Below are 18,832 nucleotides of genomic sequence, written 5' to 3'. Positions count from 1 at the left end.
CCCCCGCCCCAGCCTATACTAAAGTGTTCAGAACTGGACAATTGTGGGATGTGCATTCGTGCTGATTTGTGCAGTTCGAGGGCTGCCTGAAGAAACCGAAGACGGGTTCAAATCACCCCTGCTGTGAGGACCTGTGTTCCCTCTAAGCTGAGTTAGCGTGAGCCAACTCAAGGCTGTTTAGCCTCCGGCTCACACATTTTTGTCTTCGCTCAGGAAGGATGGCTCCAGAAGAGCAAATTGATTTAGGCAGCAGCCAGATCGCTCGCTCACAACTTTCATGCCAGTCGTTCACAAAGTAGAATTCCAGCTCACAAGACTCCACCGCTTAGAGGGCGCCTTGGTGGGGACCCACGTGCAGGACTGACCTGGTCCGGGGTTTCCGCACGGAGGAAGCGGTCCAGGTTCAGCCATAACTCCCCAGCCACTTTCTCTTAGCCGCCGCGGAAGGGCTGGATGAAGGGTGACCACAGATGGCAGATGAAGAGGGGCAAAAAGGCGGGTCAGGCCCCAGGGGAGAAAGGACCCGGCTGCATCCTTCCCACGCAGAGGACAAGGCGAGCCCTTGAGGGCTACAGCGACAAATGGCTAGGCTGGGGGAGAGCTGCTTAGTGTCGCCGGCCAGATAGAATCCTAGAATCACACAGCGCTGGAAGGGTCCCTAGAGGCCATCTAGTCCAACCCCTCCTGCTCAGTGCAGGATCAGCCTACAGCATCCCTGACAAGGGTTTGTCCAGACTCTGCTTGAAGACTGCCAGGGAGGGGGAGCTCACCAACTCCCCAGGCAGCCGATTCCACTGTGGCACAACCCTTATTTATTCATTTATCTATCCATTCGATTTCTACCCCGCCCTCCCAGCAAGGCCGGCTCAGGGCGGCTTACAACAATATAAAACAGTACAATAAATAATAAAACCCAATCAAACATAAATTTAAAACCATAACTATACAACTTAATAAAGTGCAAGCATTAACTCCTCAGGGCACAGTCAGCATCAGAATCTGCCACAGGTGTCCCAAGCACTCGGGTCAGGGAGGGTATATTTGGGGGGGCCGGGGGGGGGGGCTCGCTCTCCAAGAACTGTCAGATGTCGGTGGTGGTGGCGACGCCAAAAGCCTGGCGGAAGAGCTCCGTTTCACAGTTCGTGCGGAACTGTGAAAGGTCCCGCAGGGCCCTGATCTCCTCTGGGAGCTCATTCCACCAGAATGGAGCCGCCACCGAGAAAGCCCTGGCCCTTCTTGATGCAAGCCTGTCCTCCTTGACGTTAGGGAGGGCCAGCTGGTTCTGGGTCCCCGATCGCAGTGCTCTCTGGGGAGCATGTGGGGAAAGGCGGTCCTTCAGGTGTGCAGGTCCCTGGCCATATAGGGCTGTAAAGGTCACAACCAGCACCTTGAACCGGATCCGGTATGCTATAGGCAGCCAGTGCAGGTCTTTTAGGGCGGGCTGGGTGTGTTCCCGCACAGGACGACACAACAGCAGCCTCGCCGCTCCATTCTGCACTAGCTGCAGCTTCCAATGCAGGGTACAGTGGGACCCTGACATCTCGCGATTTGGATGTTATGCCTCCGTTGACACACCCCAAGACTGCATTAGCCTTTTGTGTCGCCACATCACACTGGCTGCTCAAATTTAACTTTCGGTCCACCCGTACCCCAAGATCCTGTTCACATACACTGCTACTCAGAAGTGTATCCCCTATCTAATATGCGTGGTCCTCATTTTCGTTACCCAGATGTAGTTTCCAGATGTTTCCAGATGCTCACCCAAAGCACGGGCAGCAACTGTTCCCTGACCCTGCCGGCTCCTGGCACTGCCCTGGCCCGGTCCTTCCTCCTTAGCTCTCCGGCACCTGCTCCCTGCAGCTAATCCCCAGCCAGAAGCCTCACCCCGGGGGGGGGGGGCAGGAGCTAACTTACCGTCTCATCCTCCTTTCCCTCGTTGAGCAGGGCACGGTGGTTCGCCTGGAGCTTTGTCTCCATCCAGCCTGGCAGATGCGCTCGCTCTCGGAGGGATGAGCAGACAGGCCACTGCTGCGTGTGACTCGAACTCGGGCCAGGAGACAACCTTCCTTCCCCCATGCGGTGCCGGCTGCCTTTAAGAGCTGCGGAGCGTGCACCTGCCTCCTCCTTGTGAAAGCCAGAGTGGCAGGAACCTGTCGAGCCTCTTTGGCTCACTTATGCAAGTCCCTCTTTGCGCTCCCTTCCTGGTTGGAGTCACCCTAGAGCCGTCCGGATCAGGGACTGCTGCAGCGAGCACAGATGGTGGTGGTGGTGGGGAGATTTGCAGACACCCCTCCTCTCCCCAAGACCTGCACAGGAGCCTGAAATGCCAGGAGGGAGACGGCTGGAATGTGGGATGCATCACCTGTTGAGCCCGGTACAGCTTCAAGGCGCATGCTTTGTTTTCCACATGTGTGTGTGTTGGGGGGGATTTTGAACAAAGAAAAAGCAGTGGGTCTTTCTTGAGTGCCCTCTCCAGGGTTCACAGGCACTGGGGGAAGAGTCCCTTCCCACCGTCTCCGGTGGCAGTGGGCCCTCTGGAGACCAGGAAGGCATCAGAACCCAAGGACGTGGCTGGACGTGGCTGAGGCCAGAACCCTCCCCCCCACAGCCAGTTTGGTGTAGTGGTTAAGTGGGCGGACTCTAATCTGGGAGAGCCAGGTTTGGTTCCCCACTCCTCCACTTGCACCTGCTGGATGACCTTGGGCAAGCCGTAGTTCTGATGAAGAGCTGTTCTCGAAAAAGAGCAGTTTCTGTCAAGAGCTCTCTCAGCCCCACCCACCTCACAGGGGGTGTCTGTTGGGGGGAGGGAGAGGAGATTGTGAGCTGCTTTGAGACTCCTTTGGGTAGTGAAGGGTGGGGGATAAATCCAATCTCCTCCTCCTCCTCCTCCATCAACCTCTCTGTTTTGCTACTGCAGATACTGGGGGGGGGCTGTTGTGCATCTGATGGGGCACAGTTCATGGCTTGTGGGCTGTATCCAGCTAGGGGGCGGGGAAGGGACACAGGCCGTGCAGGTCTGGGTCACAGAAGGTGGGGAGACACAGTCTCAGGGCCCCCAACCCCAGCAGGCAACTGCACCAGGAACAGCCCCATTGCCTGACCTCTGATGCTCACCTGGAATGAATGCAGGAGTAAGAAGGGGGGGGATTGGCCAGCCGTCCCCTCCCTGGCAGACCCTCTTCATGCTGGGGGCCGCCTTTCATCCCTCGGCCACTGCATGGCTCTTGTCAACGTTGGTCAGTCTTCACAGCCACACTGAGTGGACACTGAGGCTCGGGCTCACAGTCTTGGGCCAGGAATTCTCCAGGGGATCCAGAGAGTGCGCGGAGAAGCCCCAGGAGAGCCAGTGGATCCCCTTCCCAGCCTGGTTTCCAACTTGGTAGATCCCCCTCCTCTTTGCATTGAAGTCACTGCTGGGGCACCGGGATTCTTCACCAGAAAGTGTCCTTCCAGCGGATGCTGCACCAACACCTTGGAAGGGGGGGGTCCTTCCAGCCCCTCTGCTAAAGGCAAAGACCCCCACGCACACACACACACACACACGTGTGCAGGCCCCTTCTTTGCAATGCATTCAGGTTTTGGCGAAACGAGGGCTACTGATCATCTGCCCCTTCTTCTTCTTCTTCTTCTTCTTCTTCTTCTTCTTCTCCTTCCAGAACTGGCCTCTCTCCAAGCCTCTCCCTGCCGATGGGCACACCTTGTGTTTCGGAAGCTGGAGTGCTGCTCCCCGAGCACGGCGGCTTCCACTGTGACTTGATCCCGCAGGTGTGGCATGAACCCAGCCGGCTCTTCCAGGACAGCCGCTTTGGATTACCAGGCAGGGGAAACGACTGGCAAAACAGACGTTAGGGAAAGTCCGGGATGTGGAAATCCAAACTGGCCGGGTTTGATTCCCCAGGCCGCCGCCTCCTCCTCCACACAAAGTCTGCTGGGTGACCTTGGGCAAGCCACGGTTCTCTCAGATCTCTCTCGGCCCCACCTGCCCAGTCACAAGGTGCCTGTTGTGGGGTGGTGAAGGGAAAGTGTTCGTAAGCCACTTGGAGACTCCTCAGGGTAGAGAAAAGCAGGGCATAAAAACCAAGGGCTTCTTCTTCCGGAGGTTGGCAACTCTACTGGCCTGCTGTTTCTCTACGTGACTGAAATATCCTGGGTTCCAGACGCGTATAGTAATCAGCTCATAGTTTATTAGTGATTTCAGCTTAACTCTAAGACAACTCTAGCAGGGCCGGAGCCCTGCTTATATGCATGCAAAACACCCCACCCCACCCCACCCCACCCCACACACACACTCCCTGTGACAGGCTATTTACAAAACATTACTGCTTGGACAACACTTCCAATTACCATGTCAGATTACACAGAGAAGCCATTGAAATTCATAAACATAATCACAATTTCAACAGGAAAGAAGAGAGTTTAAAAATAAATAGGGCGTGGTTTCCTGTCCTGAAAAACACAAAAGGCCCTACATCTGACAATAGCACTACAGGTAAGATCAGAAATTCAACAGCCAATCAACATACAAAAGAACCTCCTCAGGAAACAGGAAACCTCAGAAAACAATCCATATACAAAAGAACCTCCTCAGGAAAGCTCCTCCATTAGCATGTTCACAGCCTGGGGAACTCCTACAAGATAATGACTCAGCCGAACCCCACCTTCCTGAGTAGATATAAATTACCTCCCTACCATTTTTCTTCTTCTCACCTTGACACAGAGAGTCTTCCATCTTTCTGTGTTATGCCTCTGAGGATGCCAGTCACAGCTGCTGGCGAAACGTCAGGTTCTACAATGCCCAGACCACGGCCGCACAACTCGGGAAATCTACAGCCACTAACATTATTACTTGATCGGTTTCTTCCAGAGTCCTGGTCGGCTATTGTTCTTGTGCTCCAAGCTCAGCCAGTCTCTGGGATGATTCAGTCAGGGATGATTCAGTCCCAATGCTTAACAGTAACTTTCTGCTCTTTGTGAGAACAAAAGCTTGCGAGGTCCACTCATCTGACTCAGTCTTGGGTATGGCGACCTCCCTGGCTGTCCTCCCGGTCATGGGTCTGTGTTCACAGCCCACAATCTCCAAGAGCAGGTGACCCCACGGCTTGTCCCGGGCAAAGCACAGCTGGCCGTGAGGTACTCCCAGCACATTCGTACTTTCTCCCCCCCCCCCAGACCATAGAGCAAGATGCTGGTTGTGAGAATCACAGAAAATGCCCTCTGGGGGGAGGCCCCACAGTTTGGGCTAAGGCCTCCTGCGTAAGACCTGTGCCCAGTGACCCCTGTACCTGCTGGCAGACTTTTACCCACCCAAAGGAGAGATGCTCATTTGTAACATCTTCTCCAACGGGGGGGGGGGGTGTTGTGATACAGCAATAAAAAGGATAATATTGATTATGGATGGATGGGAGCTTAGAATCATAGAGAGTGGGAAGGGTCCTACAGAGACCATCTAGACCAACCCCCTGCCCAGTGCAGGACCAGCCTAGAGCATCCCTGACAAATATTCGCCCAGCCTCTTCTTGAAAGCTGCCAGTGAAGGGGGGCTCGCCACCTCCCTTTAAGCAGCTGATTCCACCTGTGAACCACCCTGACCGTGAAAAAGTTTTCCCTAATATCCAGCCGATACCTTCTGTATGTAATTTAAACCCTTTGCTTCGGGTCCTGTCCTCTGCTGCCGACTGGAACGGCTCCTTGCCCTCCTCCAAATGACAGCCTCTCAAATATTTAAAGAGAGCAATCATGTCCCCCCTCAGTCTCCCTCTTCTCCAAACTCAACATTCCCAGGGCCCTCAAGGCCTTTCCTCGTAGGGATCGGTCTCCAGACCCCTGATCCTCCTCGTCGCTCTCTTCTGCACCCTCTCGGTTTTGCCCACATCCTTTTTGAAGGGAGGCCTCCAGAACTGCACACAGGAGGGCTCCAGGTGCGGCCTGACCAAGGCAGTCTATACAGAGGGGCTATATGACCTCCTGCGATTTTGATGCTATGGCCCTTTTAATACACCCCAAGACTGAATTGGCCTTTTTTGCTACCGCATCACACTGACTGTTCATATTCAGTTTGCAGTCCACCCTTACCCCAAGGTCTCTTTCGCATACACTACTCCCCAGAAACATATCCCCCATCCAGTATTTGTGCTTGACATTTTGGTGGCCCAGATGTAATACTGTGCATTTACCTGCGTTGAATTGCATCCTGTTTGCAACTACCCACTTCTCCAGAGTATTCTCATTCAAGTATTCTTCAAGTAACTTCAAGTATTCTTCACATCAGTTGGGGCTTTTTTAAACCTTTTCGTAGGAAAAAGAAACACCGTTCAGTCACACGGCAGCACCGCTTGGACTCTGCTTCGTTCCGCTCAAGAATGCAGTCCCCATGAGCAGACAGTGATACTGGGACCAACGGTGACCAGACTGCTCCTTACAGACAGATATTCCGGTCTTTGCTGCAAATATAGCGCTTGGCTCTGGAATGCAGACTGTGTCATGAAGCCAAGAAAATATACTCAAGTTCACAGTGGGGAATTCTGGTTGGAGCCTCTCTGTCACGTGATGACAGAGCACACCGTGTGCTTGGCCGCTCTCAAGCAGGCCTTGGACGAAGTCTTCACCCTTCCTCCCACGCTGGCCATTTCGTGGTGGTTTCCATGACTGTTAAGTCGGTTACTTAACAAAGAGTCAGAGAGTGATTTCAGCAAAAGATCAGTTTTATTCAGCAACTCGTAACTCAACTCCAAACAGATCAACATGAATAGCCAGAACAGCTTTAGCCTTGAAGATGTTCCGCTTTTAAACTCTCCCGGCTAATGTAGCCACGCCTACTATACAAATATCAACCTATGAGGTTGCAGGGATAAAGTCCAATCACAATAGTTCTCGCTCTTGGAACTGGCTGTTGGTGATTGGTCGGCTCTTTCTGGGCTACCAATTACATTTGAGGGATTAGGATCCTAGCCCAGGATGAAGCTTGACATGGTGATTCAGTGACTGTGTTCACATACATACATGGGTCAGATTGAATACACCACAATGACCCTTCCTCAAAAGTACAAAATCGCCCATAAGGAACCCCCACTCTAGCTACTACCCTGGCCGAGGAAATCGGTGTAACCTACCCTGCGGGGCTGTTATGAGTTTAACCTGAGGAAAGGGAGACTCATGTCTTGGTTTGTCCCACAGAATTCTGGGAACTGACGTCTGGCAAGAGTGCAGCAGATCTAGATAGCTCTTGCCCCCTCTCAGACAACTACAGTTCCCAGGATTCCCTAGGGAAAGGGAATGACTATCAAAACCATTTACTCTGTCCTGCAGATGGGCGCCAAGCAGCAACGGCTGGTGCCCACTGGGACCGGGAAGACAGAGGGTAGCAAGCAGTGGGTGAAGGCAGACCAAATGAACTCTGGTTCCTGTCCCCATCCTTGTCCCACATAAGGTGACAGACGTGTTGGGTTGGGAGGCCCCCCGCACCCAAAGGCAGCCCCAGTCCTTCTTAGGGTTTGCAAATTTCTATCAGCCCTTCATCCCCAACTTTGCTCACGTGAGCTTGCCCCTGATGGATTTATTAAAGACTAAAGGGAGGGGGCCGGAGAGTACTAGGCTCAGTGCCAAGCTGAACTGGACCCCGGAGTGCCAACAGTCCTTTGATAGGTTCAAAGACTTGTTTACCTTTGAACCCATTTTACATCACCCCGATTACAATAAACTGTTTGTGGTCCAGGTGGACACTTTGGATGTTGCGGGGGGGGGGGGCATCCTGCAGAAGGGAGACGATGGGAAACTCCACCCCCTGGCTTATGTGTCTGAGAAGTTCAATTTTACTGAGCGCAACTGGGTGGTTTGGGATAAGGAGGCAGCAGCCATCAAGTTGGCCCTGACCACTTGGCAGCATTGGTTGGAGGGGGCAAGGGTAGTTTGAGGTATGGACAGACAACAAAAACTTAGAGGCGTTATGCACTCCTCGAAATCTGAATGCTAAACAACTCCGATGGGTGGAGTTCTTCTCTAAGTTTCATTTCACCCTTCTCCACCTCCCTGGGAATTCCAGTTTCCTTGATGACATGATGTCCTGCCTCCCTCAGCATGCCAGTCAGAGGGAGGAGGAGGTAGTGGACTCCATGTTCACCCCCTCCCAAGTGGGCAGCGCAGTGACAACAGGCAGCTGCCCTAAGACTGAAACAGGAGGGGAGGGGGATCCATGGATTGCTAAATTCAAAGACGCTTTCACTGATGCAGATACCAAAGAACTTGGCAAGGACTCCACTCTCCAGCAAAACCCCAATGGCTGCTGGTCTTGGGGGGGGGGGACAAATTGTATGTCTCCATTGCCCTGCAGGGTGAGGTTTTGCACTTTGGGCACAAATCCAAGCTTTTGGTTTTCAAAAGATTTTGCACCTCCTCCGACAGCAGTTTTGGTGGCTGCACATGCGGACTGACATTTCTCAATATGTGGGGTCGTGCCAAACTTGTTTGATGGGAAAACAGAGACTGGCCCCTTATGGCCCCTGAAGACTCCTAGTTGCCCCCGGGAAGGTCATATCTATGGATTTTATTACGGACCTACCCCCTAGTAAAGGACATACTCTGATCTGGGTGGTGGAGGATCTCTTTTTCAAGCAGGCACATCTCATCCCTTGTAAACAGCTACCCACCGCCAAAGCACTAGCTAAGCTGTCCATGCATCATATAGTGAGACCGCATTCAATTCCTAGTAAAATAATATCTGACAGAGGGGCCCAACTTGTTTCTAGGTTCTGGAAAGAGCTCCGCCATAGTTCTGTCAGAGGTGTTCTTGAAAAAGAGCCAGTTTCTGTCAGAGCTCTCTCAGCCCCACCTACCTCGCAGGGTTTCTGTTGTGGGGGGGAGAGAGGAAAGGAGTTTGTCAGCCGCTCTGAGACACCTTTGGGTAGTGAAGGGCGGGGTAGAAATCCAATCTCTTCTTCTTCTAAACTTGTGTGTGCATTTCACAAACTGTATCCTTCTAAGCCTGGTGGGTGAGATCTTGGGGGGGGGGGCAAAATGTCAGCTAGGCCTCCTGCCTGGCTGTCATGTAGATGGGGAGGGGGATGCTTTGGAATGATGTTTCGTTTCTGCTGTGCCTACACTGGATTTATTATCTGTCTTCTCTGCTATATGACCTTGAGTGCCTGGTGTAGTCTTTCTCCTGGGAAATGTTACCCATTACTTTAGCGGGCTTCTACCTGATTGGCTGGGCCCATCAAGGGACCCCTTTGAGTTATGTATATCTATGTCCTTTTCGCGCTTTCTCTTTAGTTCTAACACGAAACAGTTATGATACCTGTAGCACTTCTGTCTCAATAAACACCACTTCTCTGAATGAACATTGTTGGGAACTGATTGCCTCAGGAGTCTAACAACTGTGCTATTTGTTGCATCAAAGACATAACTCCTGCTTTACTGGAGCGATTCATTTCTCAGTATTAAAAATAAGTTTCTTTCTTGTATTAGCTAAGTTATGGCTCCTTTGATCCAGTGCCGAGTGATAAAATCACATCCCTTTATTTCTACTGGCTGGTTCCAAATGAAAAGCTTCAGTATGCAGGAATGCTTCAGCCGCTTAAACATTCTGGATGGACGTGAATTGAGCTCCTCACTTCGGATAAAGAGATTGAAGAAACTTTTCTGTGGACCCTGAGACCAAGTTTCCTCCGGAACAATATTTGTATGGCTCGGTGTAGTGGTTAAGTGCGTGGACTCTAACCTGGGAGAACCGGCTTTGATTCCCCACTCCTCCTCCACTTGCACCTGGCTGGATGACCTTGGGCAAACCATTGTTCTGACAAGAGCTGTTCTTGAAAGGGCAGTCCTCGGAACTGTCTCAGCCCCACCCACCTCCCAGGGGGTGTCTGTTGTGGGGAGGGGAAGGGAAAGGAGTTTGTGAGCCTCCGCATGAAGGGTGGGGCATAAATCCAATCTCCTCTTCTTCTCTCCTTCTTCTTCTCTTCTTTTATACAAATAGTGCCAATTGTATGTGAATAGCACTCCGTATAAAATGACAGAAGGCATATTTTCTTCTTTCTGGTTTTACAGAAAAGTAATGCAAGGTACCCAAGAAAGCACAATGTTGTATGATTTCTCTCCACCCAGGATATGCAGACTGCAATGGGAAGGAGAGTGGGGAAGGGAGGGAGGGAGGGAGGGAGGGGCTAGACCAAAGGGGAAAGGTGACTCAGTTGCACTCCATTGCCCAAGCCCCAGGAACACCTGGAACCTGCCCTACTAGAAAGAAGACACCCATGCAGACGTTTCGTGTGCCCTCTGACATTTATTTCTTTTTTTACCCAAGGCTTCACTTTTGACATATTTCTTTCTTCTAAGCTATCATTACCTGTTGCAAGAGTATGAGATGGGACGATGTTCAAAAGATATCCAATAAGTTTCAAAAAAAGAAGGTTCCAGTGAGGAATCCCAACTGATCTCCAGACTGCAGAGATCAGCTGGAGGTCTGTCTCCTCCCCAAGCCCCACCCTTCCTGGACTCTACCACCACCCCCAAATTCCCCAACCGGTACGCAGAGTGTACCTTCTTCCTCTGCAATGCCAAAATCAAAGAAATCAGCTTGCTAATTATACAGGGTTTTTTGTGTGCTCTTGGCTAGCTTTTACATTTGTTTAAAGACGCTTGCCACGTCATGGGCAGGTGACAAAGTTATATTACTCAGGGGTCATTTCGCAGAAAAAGAGCAGGAGCTCATTAACATAACTCATTAGCATAACTTATTTGCATACACCACGCCCCCTGACATCACGGGAAGTGTGTCAGAGGCAACACCCACCGCTCAGGCTCAACTGGACTGTTTTGGACTGCTAGCTATTGGGAGGGGGAGAACGTGCAGATCTGCCCTCACAGAGGAGGGAGAGCTTCTACCTGAATAAAACTTGGTCTTAAAAGGTGCCACTGGACTGTTTTGGGCCAGGGGGTGAGGGGAGGGGTCTGCAACTTACCTGGCTGCTTCTTGCTCTGACTGAGAGCTGCTGGGAGCAGGGGGTGGGGCTTGTTGGCCAAAGTGAGGCCAAGCAATTGTGGTGGCAGGACTGGATGCAGGATGTGGTGCAAATCCCCAAAAGGTGTGTTTGGTTGAAAGATTGCCACAGAATGGGGGGGGGTTGTTGCACGGGAGAGAGCCCCCGCCTTCCCTGCTCCCTTGTCCAGTGAGGGAGTCCAAGTAAGCTCTTTGGTACCTGGACTCGGAGTGCGCCAGTTGGGTCTGGCCACCCACCTCTCTCAGACGGGTAACAGAGTTACCTGGCCGGGAGTCATGACTTCTCCTCAGCTCCTGTGCATGCAGCAGCCCACCAGGATCAGGAGCCCCGCGAACATGAAGAAGGCGCTCCAACCCTCACCCATGCCTGGCGCCTTTCTCCCCACCTGACTCAGAGGGTGCTATTCGGCAAAACCCACCCACGCCCTGGGGCACGCAGGCCTAACAGCGACCCCTGGAACCCTGTAGAAATGGCACCACTCCGCGGAGGGAGGAAGCCCCACGGCCACATGGCCTCTGTGTCTGGTCCTGGCTTAAGCTAGGCAGACAGGAGATGAGGAGAGCCCACTGTTCTCATGAGACAGTGCTGCACCTGGCATGGGGACTTCAAGTGCTCAGGTCCCTCCTGACAACAGGCGGGGGTGGGGGGGAGGGGCTTATGGGTAGCGGGGGGGCTGGGCCAGTTATGCCACTGCATCACCAGCCTAGGCATCCAGTTTGGGGTCGTGGTTAAGTGCGCGGACTCTAATTTGGGAGAACCGGGTTTGATTCCCCACTCCTTCTCTACATGCAGCTGCTGGATGATCTTGGGCAAGCCATAGTTCTCTCAGGGCTATCCTTGAGAAAGAGCTGTTTCTGTCAAGAGCTCTCTCAGCCCCACCCACCTCACAGGGTATCTGTTGTGGGGAGGGGGAGGGAGAGGAGTTTCTGAGCCGCTCTGAGACTCCTTTGGATAGTGAAGGGCCATGGGGTATAGATCCAATCTCTTCTTCTTCTTCCTCCACTTGCAGCTGCTGGATGACCTTGGGCAAGCCATAGTTCTGACGAGGGCTGTTCTTGAAAAAAGAGCAGTTTCTGCCAAGAACTCTGTCAGCTCCACCTCCCTCACAGGGTGTCTGTTGTGGGGAGGGGAAGGGATGGGAGGGGGGTCCCCTAATCAGCTGGTGGGCAGAGGGACTTACTGATTGGGGGGGATGAAGAAGAAGAAGAGGAGATTGGATCTATACCCCATGGCCCTTCACTACCCAAAGGAGTCTCAGAGCGGCTCACAAACTCCTTCCCCTCCCCCTCCCCACAACAGACACCCTGTGAGGTGGGTGGGGCTGAGAGAGCTCTTGACAGAAACGGCTCTTCTTCAAGGACAGCTCTTGTCAGAGCTACGGCTCTGGTGCAAGCGGAGGAGGCGTGGGGCATCCAACCCGGTCCTCGCAGATGAGAGTCCGCCTGGACTTCACCACGACCCCAAACGGCCACCGCTGGCACCTGTTCACAGTTTCCACGGCCTCCCTGGGATCTGCGGGCAGCACAAGATGGAGTGGAGTGTCGTCTGCAGACTGGTGGCGACTCAGCCCCAGTCTGTGGCTGACCTCTCCTGGCAGCTTGACAAAGACATTGAGAAGCGCGGGGGACAAGATGGAGCCTTGCGGGCACCGACCTCTGAAACGTGCCCTCGAGGGAAGGCCAGAACCACCGCAGAACAGCGCCCCCCCCCCAGTCCCGGAAGGATCCCGTGCCTGACGGCACCAGAAGCCACATGTCGTCCGTCACCAGGCATGAGAGCAGACTGGGACCGCTCTAAACCACCTGGTTCATTCAGGAAACTTTGACGTTGTTCAGTCGCACTTGAGACGGGACAGGAATTCTTCGAGCTGGGTTTAGGAGAGTGAAAGGCCCGGGGGTCACCCCATGAGCCTGGGGGGGGGGGGGGTGGGATTGAGCACCATGCTTTGGGAGAAAGCGGGATATAAGGAAATCAATAGAACTCTGTGTGCCGTGCCACACTGGCCCTCCCCGGGATGCCAAAAGCTCCTGGAGTGACCGATCCCCACATGAATGTCACCCTCACACAAGGCTGTAGCCATCAGGTAAGGGGACACCTGCTTATCCAGCAGAGATCCAGGGACAGCTCTTGCAGGCGAGGCAGGAGTCCCACCCCACCCCCGGCTGAGGGTTTGGAGGCCCCGGCCGGACAGAAAGTGTCCGGCAGACCAAAAGTCTGACTCAGCTCTTTCACTCTCGTCCACCCGCCCTCCTCCTTCCACCCACGCTGGGCAGGAACAAGACATCCCACGTCTTGGAGCCTTGCGCCATCAGGATTGCTGGAAAGAGGAGGCACGTTGGGGATGATCCTGCTCGGCAGCCGGGGGCCGACTTCGTTCACACCTGAGCACAAACAAGCCGCCGGGTGACTCACCACCAAGCGTGCCTCTCTGGGCCAACGCCTGCTCAGCATTCGCATTCACAGCCAGCTACTCGAGAGCAAAACGAGTGACAAGCCAGCCTGGCGAGTGAGCTCCGTGGCTGGGGAAGCCCCAGCTCTGCAATGCTGGAGTATTGGAATGTTGCTGCTCCGCCAGGCCCACATGGAGACAGGGCAAAACACAAACTGGGCATCAGGGGGACCGATTGCAAAAAGACCAGGTGGTGTCCTTCTAGTTCAGACAAGGTCCACCTCAAAACGTGGTGCAAACGGCCCAAGAGGCAAGATGAAATGCCTCCGGATCCCCAGTGAGGGAGCCGAGTGCTGCTAGATCAGCTGAGGGGCGAGTGCCCCACAAAGCCCGGGGCCGCAGCAGGCAGGGCCCTGAGCGGAGGGAGACCGAATCCTTCTCCTGGAAGGGACAGCCCAGAGGAAAGGCTGGGAGGGAAACAAGCAAGTTGCCTCCAGCCCTGCATAGGAGAGGCAGAGCTTTATCTCATTTCATTTTATTCATTCTATTCATTCGTGTTCACTTCATTTACTTTTATTGACTTCATTTATCCCCCTCCTTTCTCCCCTGTTGGGACCCAAACTGGCTTACGTTCCAATGCTCCCTCTAAGCTGTGGAGTCCTGTGAGCAAAAATTCTCCCCTGTGAGCTACTCCTGGCATTAAAGCTGTGAGTTTTGAGCGATTGGGCTGCTCCATCAATTAGTCTGCTATGGAGCCCTCCTTCCTGAGCTAAGAAAAAAACGTGTGAGCCGGAGGCTAGAAAACTGTGAGCTAGCTCACACTAACTCAGCTTAGAGGGAACACTGCTTCTCCACTCCTCTATTTTTCCCCCTCACAACAACCCTGGGAGGTAGGTTAGGCTGAGAGGGTGTGACTGATCCAAGGTCACCCAGCAAGCTGCCATGGCAGGAGTGGGGATTCAAACCCGGGTCATCCTAGTCAGTCATTTGAACCCCCTTTTCATGCTGCTGGCTCTCAGGATGTGCCTCCCAGGCCAGGAAGGGCTTCCCGGTAAGAACCAGAACCCTGAATGGAACCTGGGAACAAGGTGGTCCCTAGTGCAAAAAACCCTTTAGAACCAAAGAGGAGGAGGAGGAGGAGGAGATTGGATTCATACCCCATGGCCCTTCACTACCCAAGGGAGTCTCAGAGGGGCTTACAAACTCCTTTCCCTTCCCCTCCCCACAACAGACACCCCCTGTGAGGTGGGTGGGGCTGAGAGAGCTCTGACAGAAACTGCTCTTTTTCAAGGACTGCTGTTATCAGAACTACGGCTTGCCCAAGGTCATCCAGCAGGTGCAAGTGGAGGAGGAGGAAGAAGAAGAAGAAGGAGAAGAAGATGAAGAAGAAGAGATTGGATTTATACCCCGCCCTTCACTCGGAGTCTCAGAGCGGCTTACAAACTCCTCTCCCTTCTTCCTCTCCACAACAGACACCCTGTGAGGCAGGTGGGGCCGAGAGAGCTCTGACAGAAACTGCTCTTTTTCAAGGACAGCTCTGACAGAACTACGGCTTGCCCAAGGTCATACAGCAGGTGCAAGTGGAGGAGTGGGGAATCAGACCCGGTTCTCTCAGATTAGAGTCTGCGCACTTAACCACTACACCAAACTGTTACTACTCGAGTAACATGTTCTTATTAGCGGAGTCCGGTCAACAGACAAGCTCAGGGAACTAGGGCGTGTCTCGGTGGTGGAGCAAACACTTGGTGCCAGTTTGGTGTAGTGGTTAAGTGGGCGGACTCTAATCTGGGAGAACCGGGTTTGATTCCCCACTCCTCCACTTGCACCTGCTGATGTGACCTTGGGTCAGTCACAAGCTCTGGCACAGCTGTTCCTGAAAGAGCAGTTTGTGTCAGAGTTCTCTCAGCCCCACCCACCTCACAGGGTGTCTGTTGTGGGGAGGGGAAGGGAAAGGAGTTTGTAAGCCGCTCTGAGACTCTGAGTGAAGGGCGGGGTATAAATCCAATCTCTTCTCTTCTTCTTCTCTTGGTACGCAGAAGCTCCTGGCAGCCATTCCCGGCATCGGGGGGGGGGGGGGGGGGGGTAGGGATGAGCTCTTGGGTGGACGGAAAGACCTTTTCTGCCTGAGGACCTGGAGAGCTGCCGCCGGCGGTCAGGGTAGAGCGAGAAGCTCCGACAGGTTCTGGGAGAGCAGCCGGGGGCTCGCCAGCTGCGGCGGAGCCAGGAAGTCATCACTAAGAGATCTTCTCCAGATCTTCAGGAGGAAAAGTTGATTTCGTGGGATTTTTCTCTGCGCTGCTTAGCTCCGACAGCTTCATTTCTACTCCGGCAGAGGAGGGGACTTGGTGCCAGGCCAGGTGGGGATGGCCAAGCAGCGCAGGATACCTTCCCATTACTCAGGAGGAACTCTCACGAAGGCAAGGGCTGGCAGCCCCTGGAACGGAACGCGCAGTCGTTGGTCGTCCCGGGCTCCGAACCAGGAGAAGGCGGTGGTGTTTTTGGTGTCTTCCAGGGCAGCCCCCGCACTGGGTGTGCTGCAGTAATCTAACCTCGAGGGTGTGGTCCCTTCAGGGGCCCCGGCATGTCCCACCCCTGCCCTCGAGATCTGGACTGGTCCAGTTTGAAGAACGAAGGCAGCGTCTTCAGGAGGGGCACTGGTGTGGCACAGCACCTGCCCTCCACCGCTACACAGGTTGCCCAGGGTACAAAGCAAAGCAAGGGCTGGGTTTGGCCCCAGATCGACACGCTCAGATTGCTCCGGCACTCCCTTTCCCGTGGCCCGATTGGTGCCGGATTCGTTCAGCTGCCGTGTGTTTCCAAGACGGCTCTTGCTTTGGGAGTCTTTGGACCTCTTCATTTATTCTGTTTAAAATATTTACATACAAGTGTCTCTTTTTGTGCAAGACTCCGAAGAGATCCGTCTATTCATTTGCTGCTCTTCCTTCGAGAAATCACATTGACAGAAATGCCCCCTCCTCTTTGTCCTCACAACAACCCTGTGAGGTAGGTTATGCGGAGAGTTCATGCCTGGCCAAAGGTCGCCCAGCGAATTCTTTAGCGGAGGGAGGATTTGAACTCAGCCCCCCCCCCTGTTCCACAACAGACATGCCGTCCGCTGCACTGCTCGTCTCCTCGCAGGGGCAGTTTAGTGCAAGTGTTCCAGATCTCAGCATCAAGGATACAACACGGGGGGGAAACAAGGAACCTGACTCAGTCTTCAAGTGCCTGGCAGTCTCGGGGTGTGTGTGTGTTGTTTTCCCCTCTCCAAGAAATAAATGACCTCTAATTGTCCTCCCCCTGCCCCGTGCCACGGCAGAGGAAAGACGTCATAGGCTCAGTGGTCAGAAAGCAGCAACCATCAGTGCTTGGCCCTGGATCGGGCCCTTCCAGCCAGGAACAGGAAGGAAACGCTGCCCTCTTCAGGCCAAGTCTGCGCAGCAGGACTTGAGGCATGGGGGGGGGGCTGATTTATTACCTTCCTACCCTGCCCTTCCTTCCAAGAAGTTCAGTGCAGCATAAATGACTCCCCCCCTCCTCCTCCTCTGACTTATCCTCACAACAGCCCTGTAAGGTAGGCTAAGCTGAGAAAGAGAGGGGCTGGCTCTAGGCACCCGGTAAACTTCAGGGCAAGCAGGGCTCGGAACCCCGATCCCTCCTGGTCTCGTCCCGTTCTCCAATGGCGACGCCACACGTGGCAGTGTGTCACCACGCACAGTCCCCCTTCCTTCCACTGGTGGTAAGAGGAGAAAGTTAGGCCGGGATGTGGTGGCCTGGCCTTAGGGGTCAAGCCCCGACTGGGACTCCTCGTGGCTCTCGAAGACTGGGTTGGCGTAGGCTTCCCGGCATCCCACGGAGAGGGCCACGGAGTCGGAGAAGTCCTTCTTGCCCAGGGGGGGCCAGGCCGGGTCCTCCTCCACGGCCCTCCTCAGCTTCTGGTACGCGCTGGAGGACTGGTAGCCGAGCACCCTCTTCAGCCACCGCCACAGGGCCCGGTTCTCGACCACCAGTTTCTGGGAGAGAAAAGCCGGGAAGGGAGGGAGGCCGGAGCTCTGGAGGAGCCCAGCACCAGGAACAGAGAGGCCCAGGGGGACGGGAGGAGGCCAGAGGAGACTGGAGAGGAGCGGGGCGCCAGGGGGAGCTGCAGTGGGGGAGGAGGGGGCTTCCCCTCACCTGAAGGCTGAAGAGCGGGTTCCATCTTTCCCTTTTTTGTTTCCTGTCATGGTAACCACCCTCACCTGGATGGCCCAGGCTCACCTGGTCTCCTCAGCTCTTGGGCGCTAAGCAGGATCGGCCCTGGTTAGGAGGACTCAGAGGGGAGACCACCCGGGAAGTCCAGAGGACCTGCTATGCAGGGGAAGGCCAGGGCCCACCGCCTCTGGACGTCTTCTGCCCTGCCCTGGACAGCGGGATGGCATCACCTCTGGGAAGCTCAGCAGGGTCAGGCCTGGGTCGCACTCGGAGGGGAGACCACCCGGGAAGTCCAGGGTCGCCACGCAGAGGCAGGCCATGGCCCACCGCCTCTGGATGTCTCTGGCCTTGAAAACCCTCTGGGCAGCCCCCTCCACCCGCCTCGTGGTGCCCTGCCTGCAGCAGAGCAGCCTCTGGGTGCACACCCAGCTTCCCTCCGCTCTCGGTCTCAGCGGCTGAAATGGGCCCCTGCAGATTCATCCGCTCCAGCCGCTGCCGCCACTGAGGCTGACTGGAACACGGCGCCCCCTGGAAGAGGCAAAGAAGCCCAGACCAAAAGGGGGCGGGAAGGAAACGCAACCCGAAATGTAGCTGCTGCGATCTAAGAGGGTCAAGCTAACATATCAATCATATTAAAAAATGCAAATATTTATTTGAGTGTACACAAAACTAAAACATACATACGGTTAAAAGAAATAGTCAAAATATCAGACTCTTAAAGCTTATAGCATCAAAGCTGATAGTTATACATGTCCAATTGATGGGTAAAACTTGTGACCTAAGGACCATACGCGTTTCGGCCCCTTTGGGCCTTCCTCAGTGGCCAATATTCTTTATTTTGCAGTGACACACATCCAGAAATACATGCATAAAGAATTTTGTATCTATATATCTAATAGCCAAGTTGCCCCCGGAGTGCGGATCGCTAAATCGGCGCTCCGGGGGCAGCTGGGGGGGCGGGGGAGGTTTGTGCACACGTGGGCCAGTCCCCACGTGTGCACAAAAATAAAAAAAGTTGAAAAAATTTTCAACTGACTCAGACTCTTAAAGCTTATAGCATCAAAGCTGATAGTTATACATGTCCAATTGATGGGTAAAACTTGTGACCTAAGGACCATACGCGTTTCGGCCCCTTTGGGCCTTCCTCAGTGGCCAATATTCTTTATTTTGCAGTGACACACATCCAGAAATACATGCATAAAGAATTTTGTATCTATATATCTAATAGCCAAGTTGCCCCCGGAGTGCGGATCGCTAAATC

The 18,832-nt window shown here is 53.9% G+C and overlaps 2 protein-coding genes across 2 annotated transcripts in view; both read right to left on the bottom strand.

Moving 5' to 3' along the window:
- LOC107108761 (probable cation-transporting ATPase 13A5) overlaps window positions 1–1,977 on the bottom strand; it is a 60,498-nt gene extending 58,521 nt beyond the window's left edge. Inside the window, exon 1 of the mRNA XM_015409277.1 lies at window positions 1,915–1,977. Within this exon, the coding sequence (XP_015264763.1) occupies window positions 1,915–1,977 (63 nt within the window). The remainder of the gene's footprint in view (window positions 1–1,914) is intronic.
- Window positions 1,978–16,224: 14,247 nt separating this feature from the next.
- Window positions 16,225–18,832, bottom strand: part of ATP13A4 (ATPase type 13A4) — an 89,350-nt gene continuing 86,742 nt past the window's right edge. The window contains 1 exon segment of the mRNA XM_015409276.1: window positions 16,225–17,393. Within this exon segment, the coding sequence (XP_015264762.1) occupies window positions 17,160–17,393 (234 nt within the window). The 3' untranslated portion in view covers window positions 16,225–17,159.

Source organism: Gekko japonicus, unplaced genomic scaffold, assembly GCF_001447785.1.
Source record: "Gekko japonicus isolate JY-2015 unplaced genomic scaffold, Gekko_japonicus_V1.1 scaffold398, whole genome shotgun sequence".
NCBI lineage: Eukaryota > Metazoa > Chordata > Lepidosauria > Squamata > Gekkonidae > Gekko > Gekko japonicus.
Note: the sequence above shows the minus strand (reverse complement) of the source record. Positions and strands in the feature narration are given on the sequence as shown.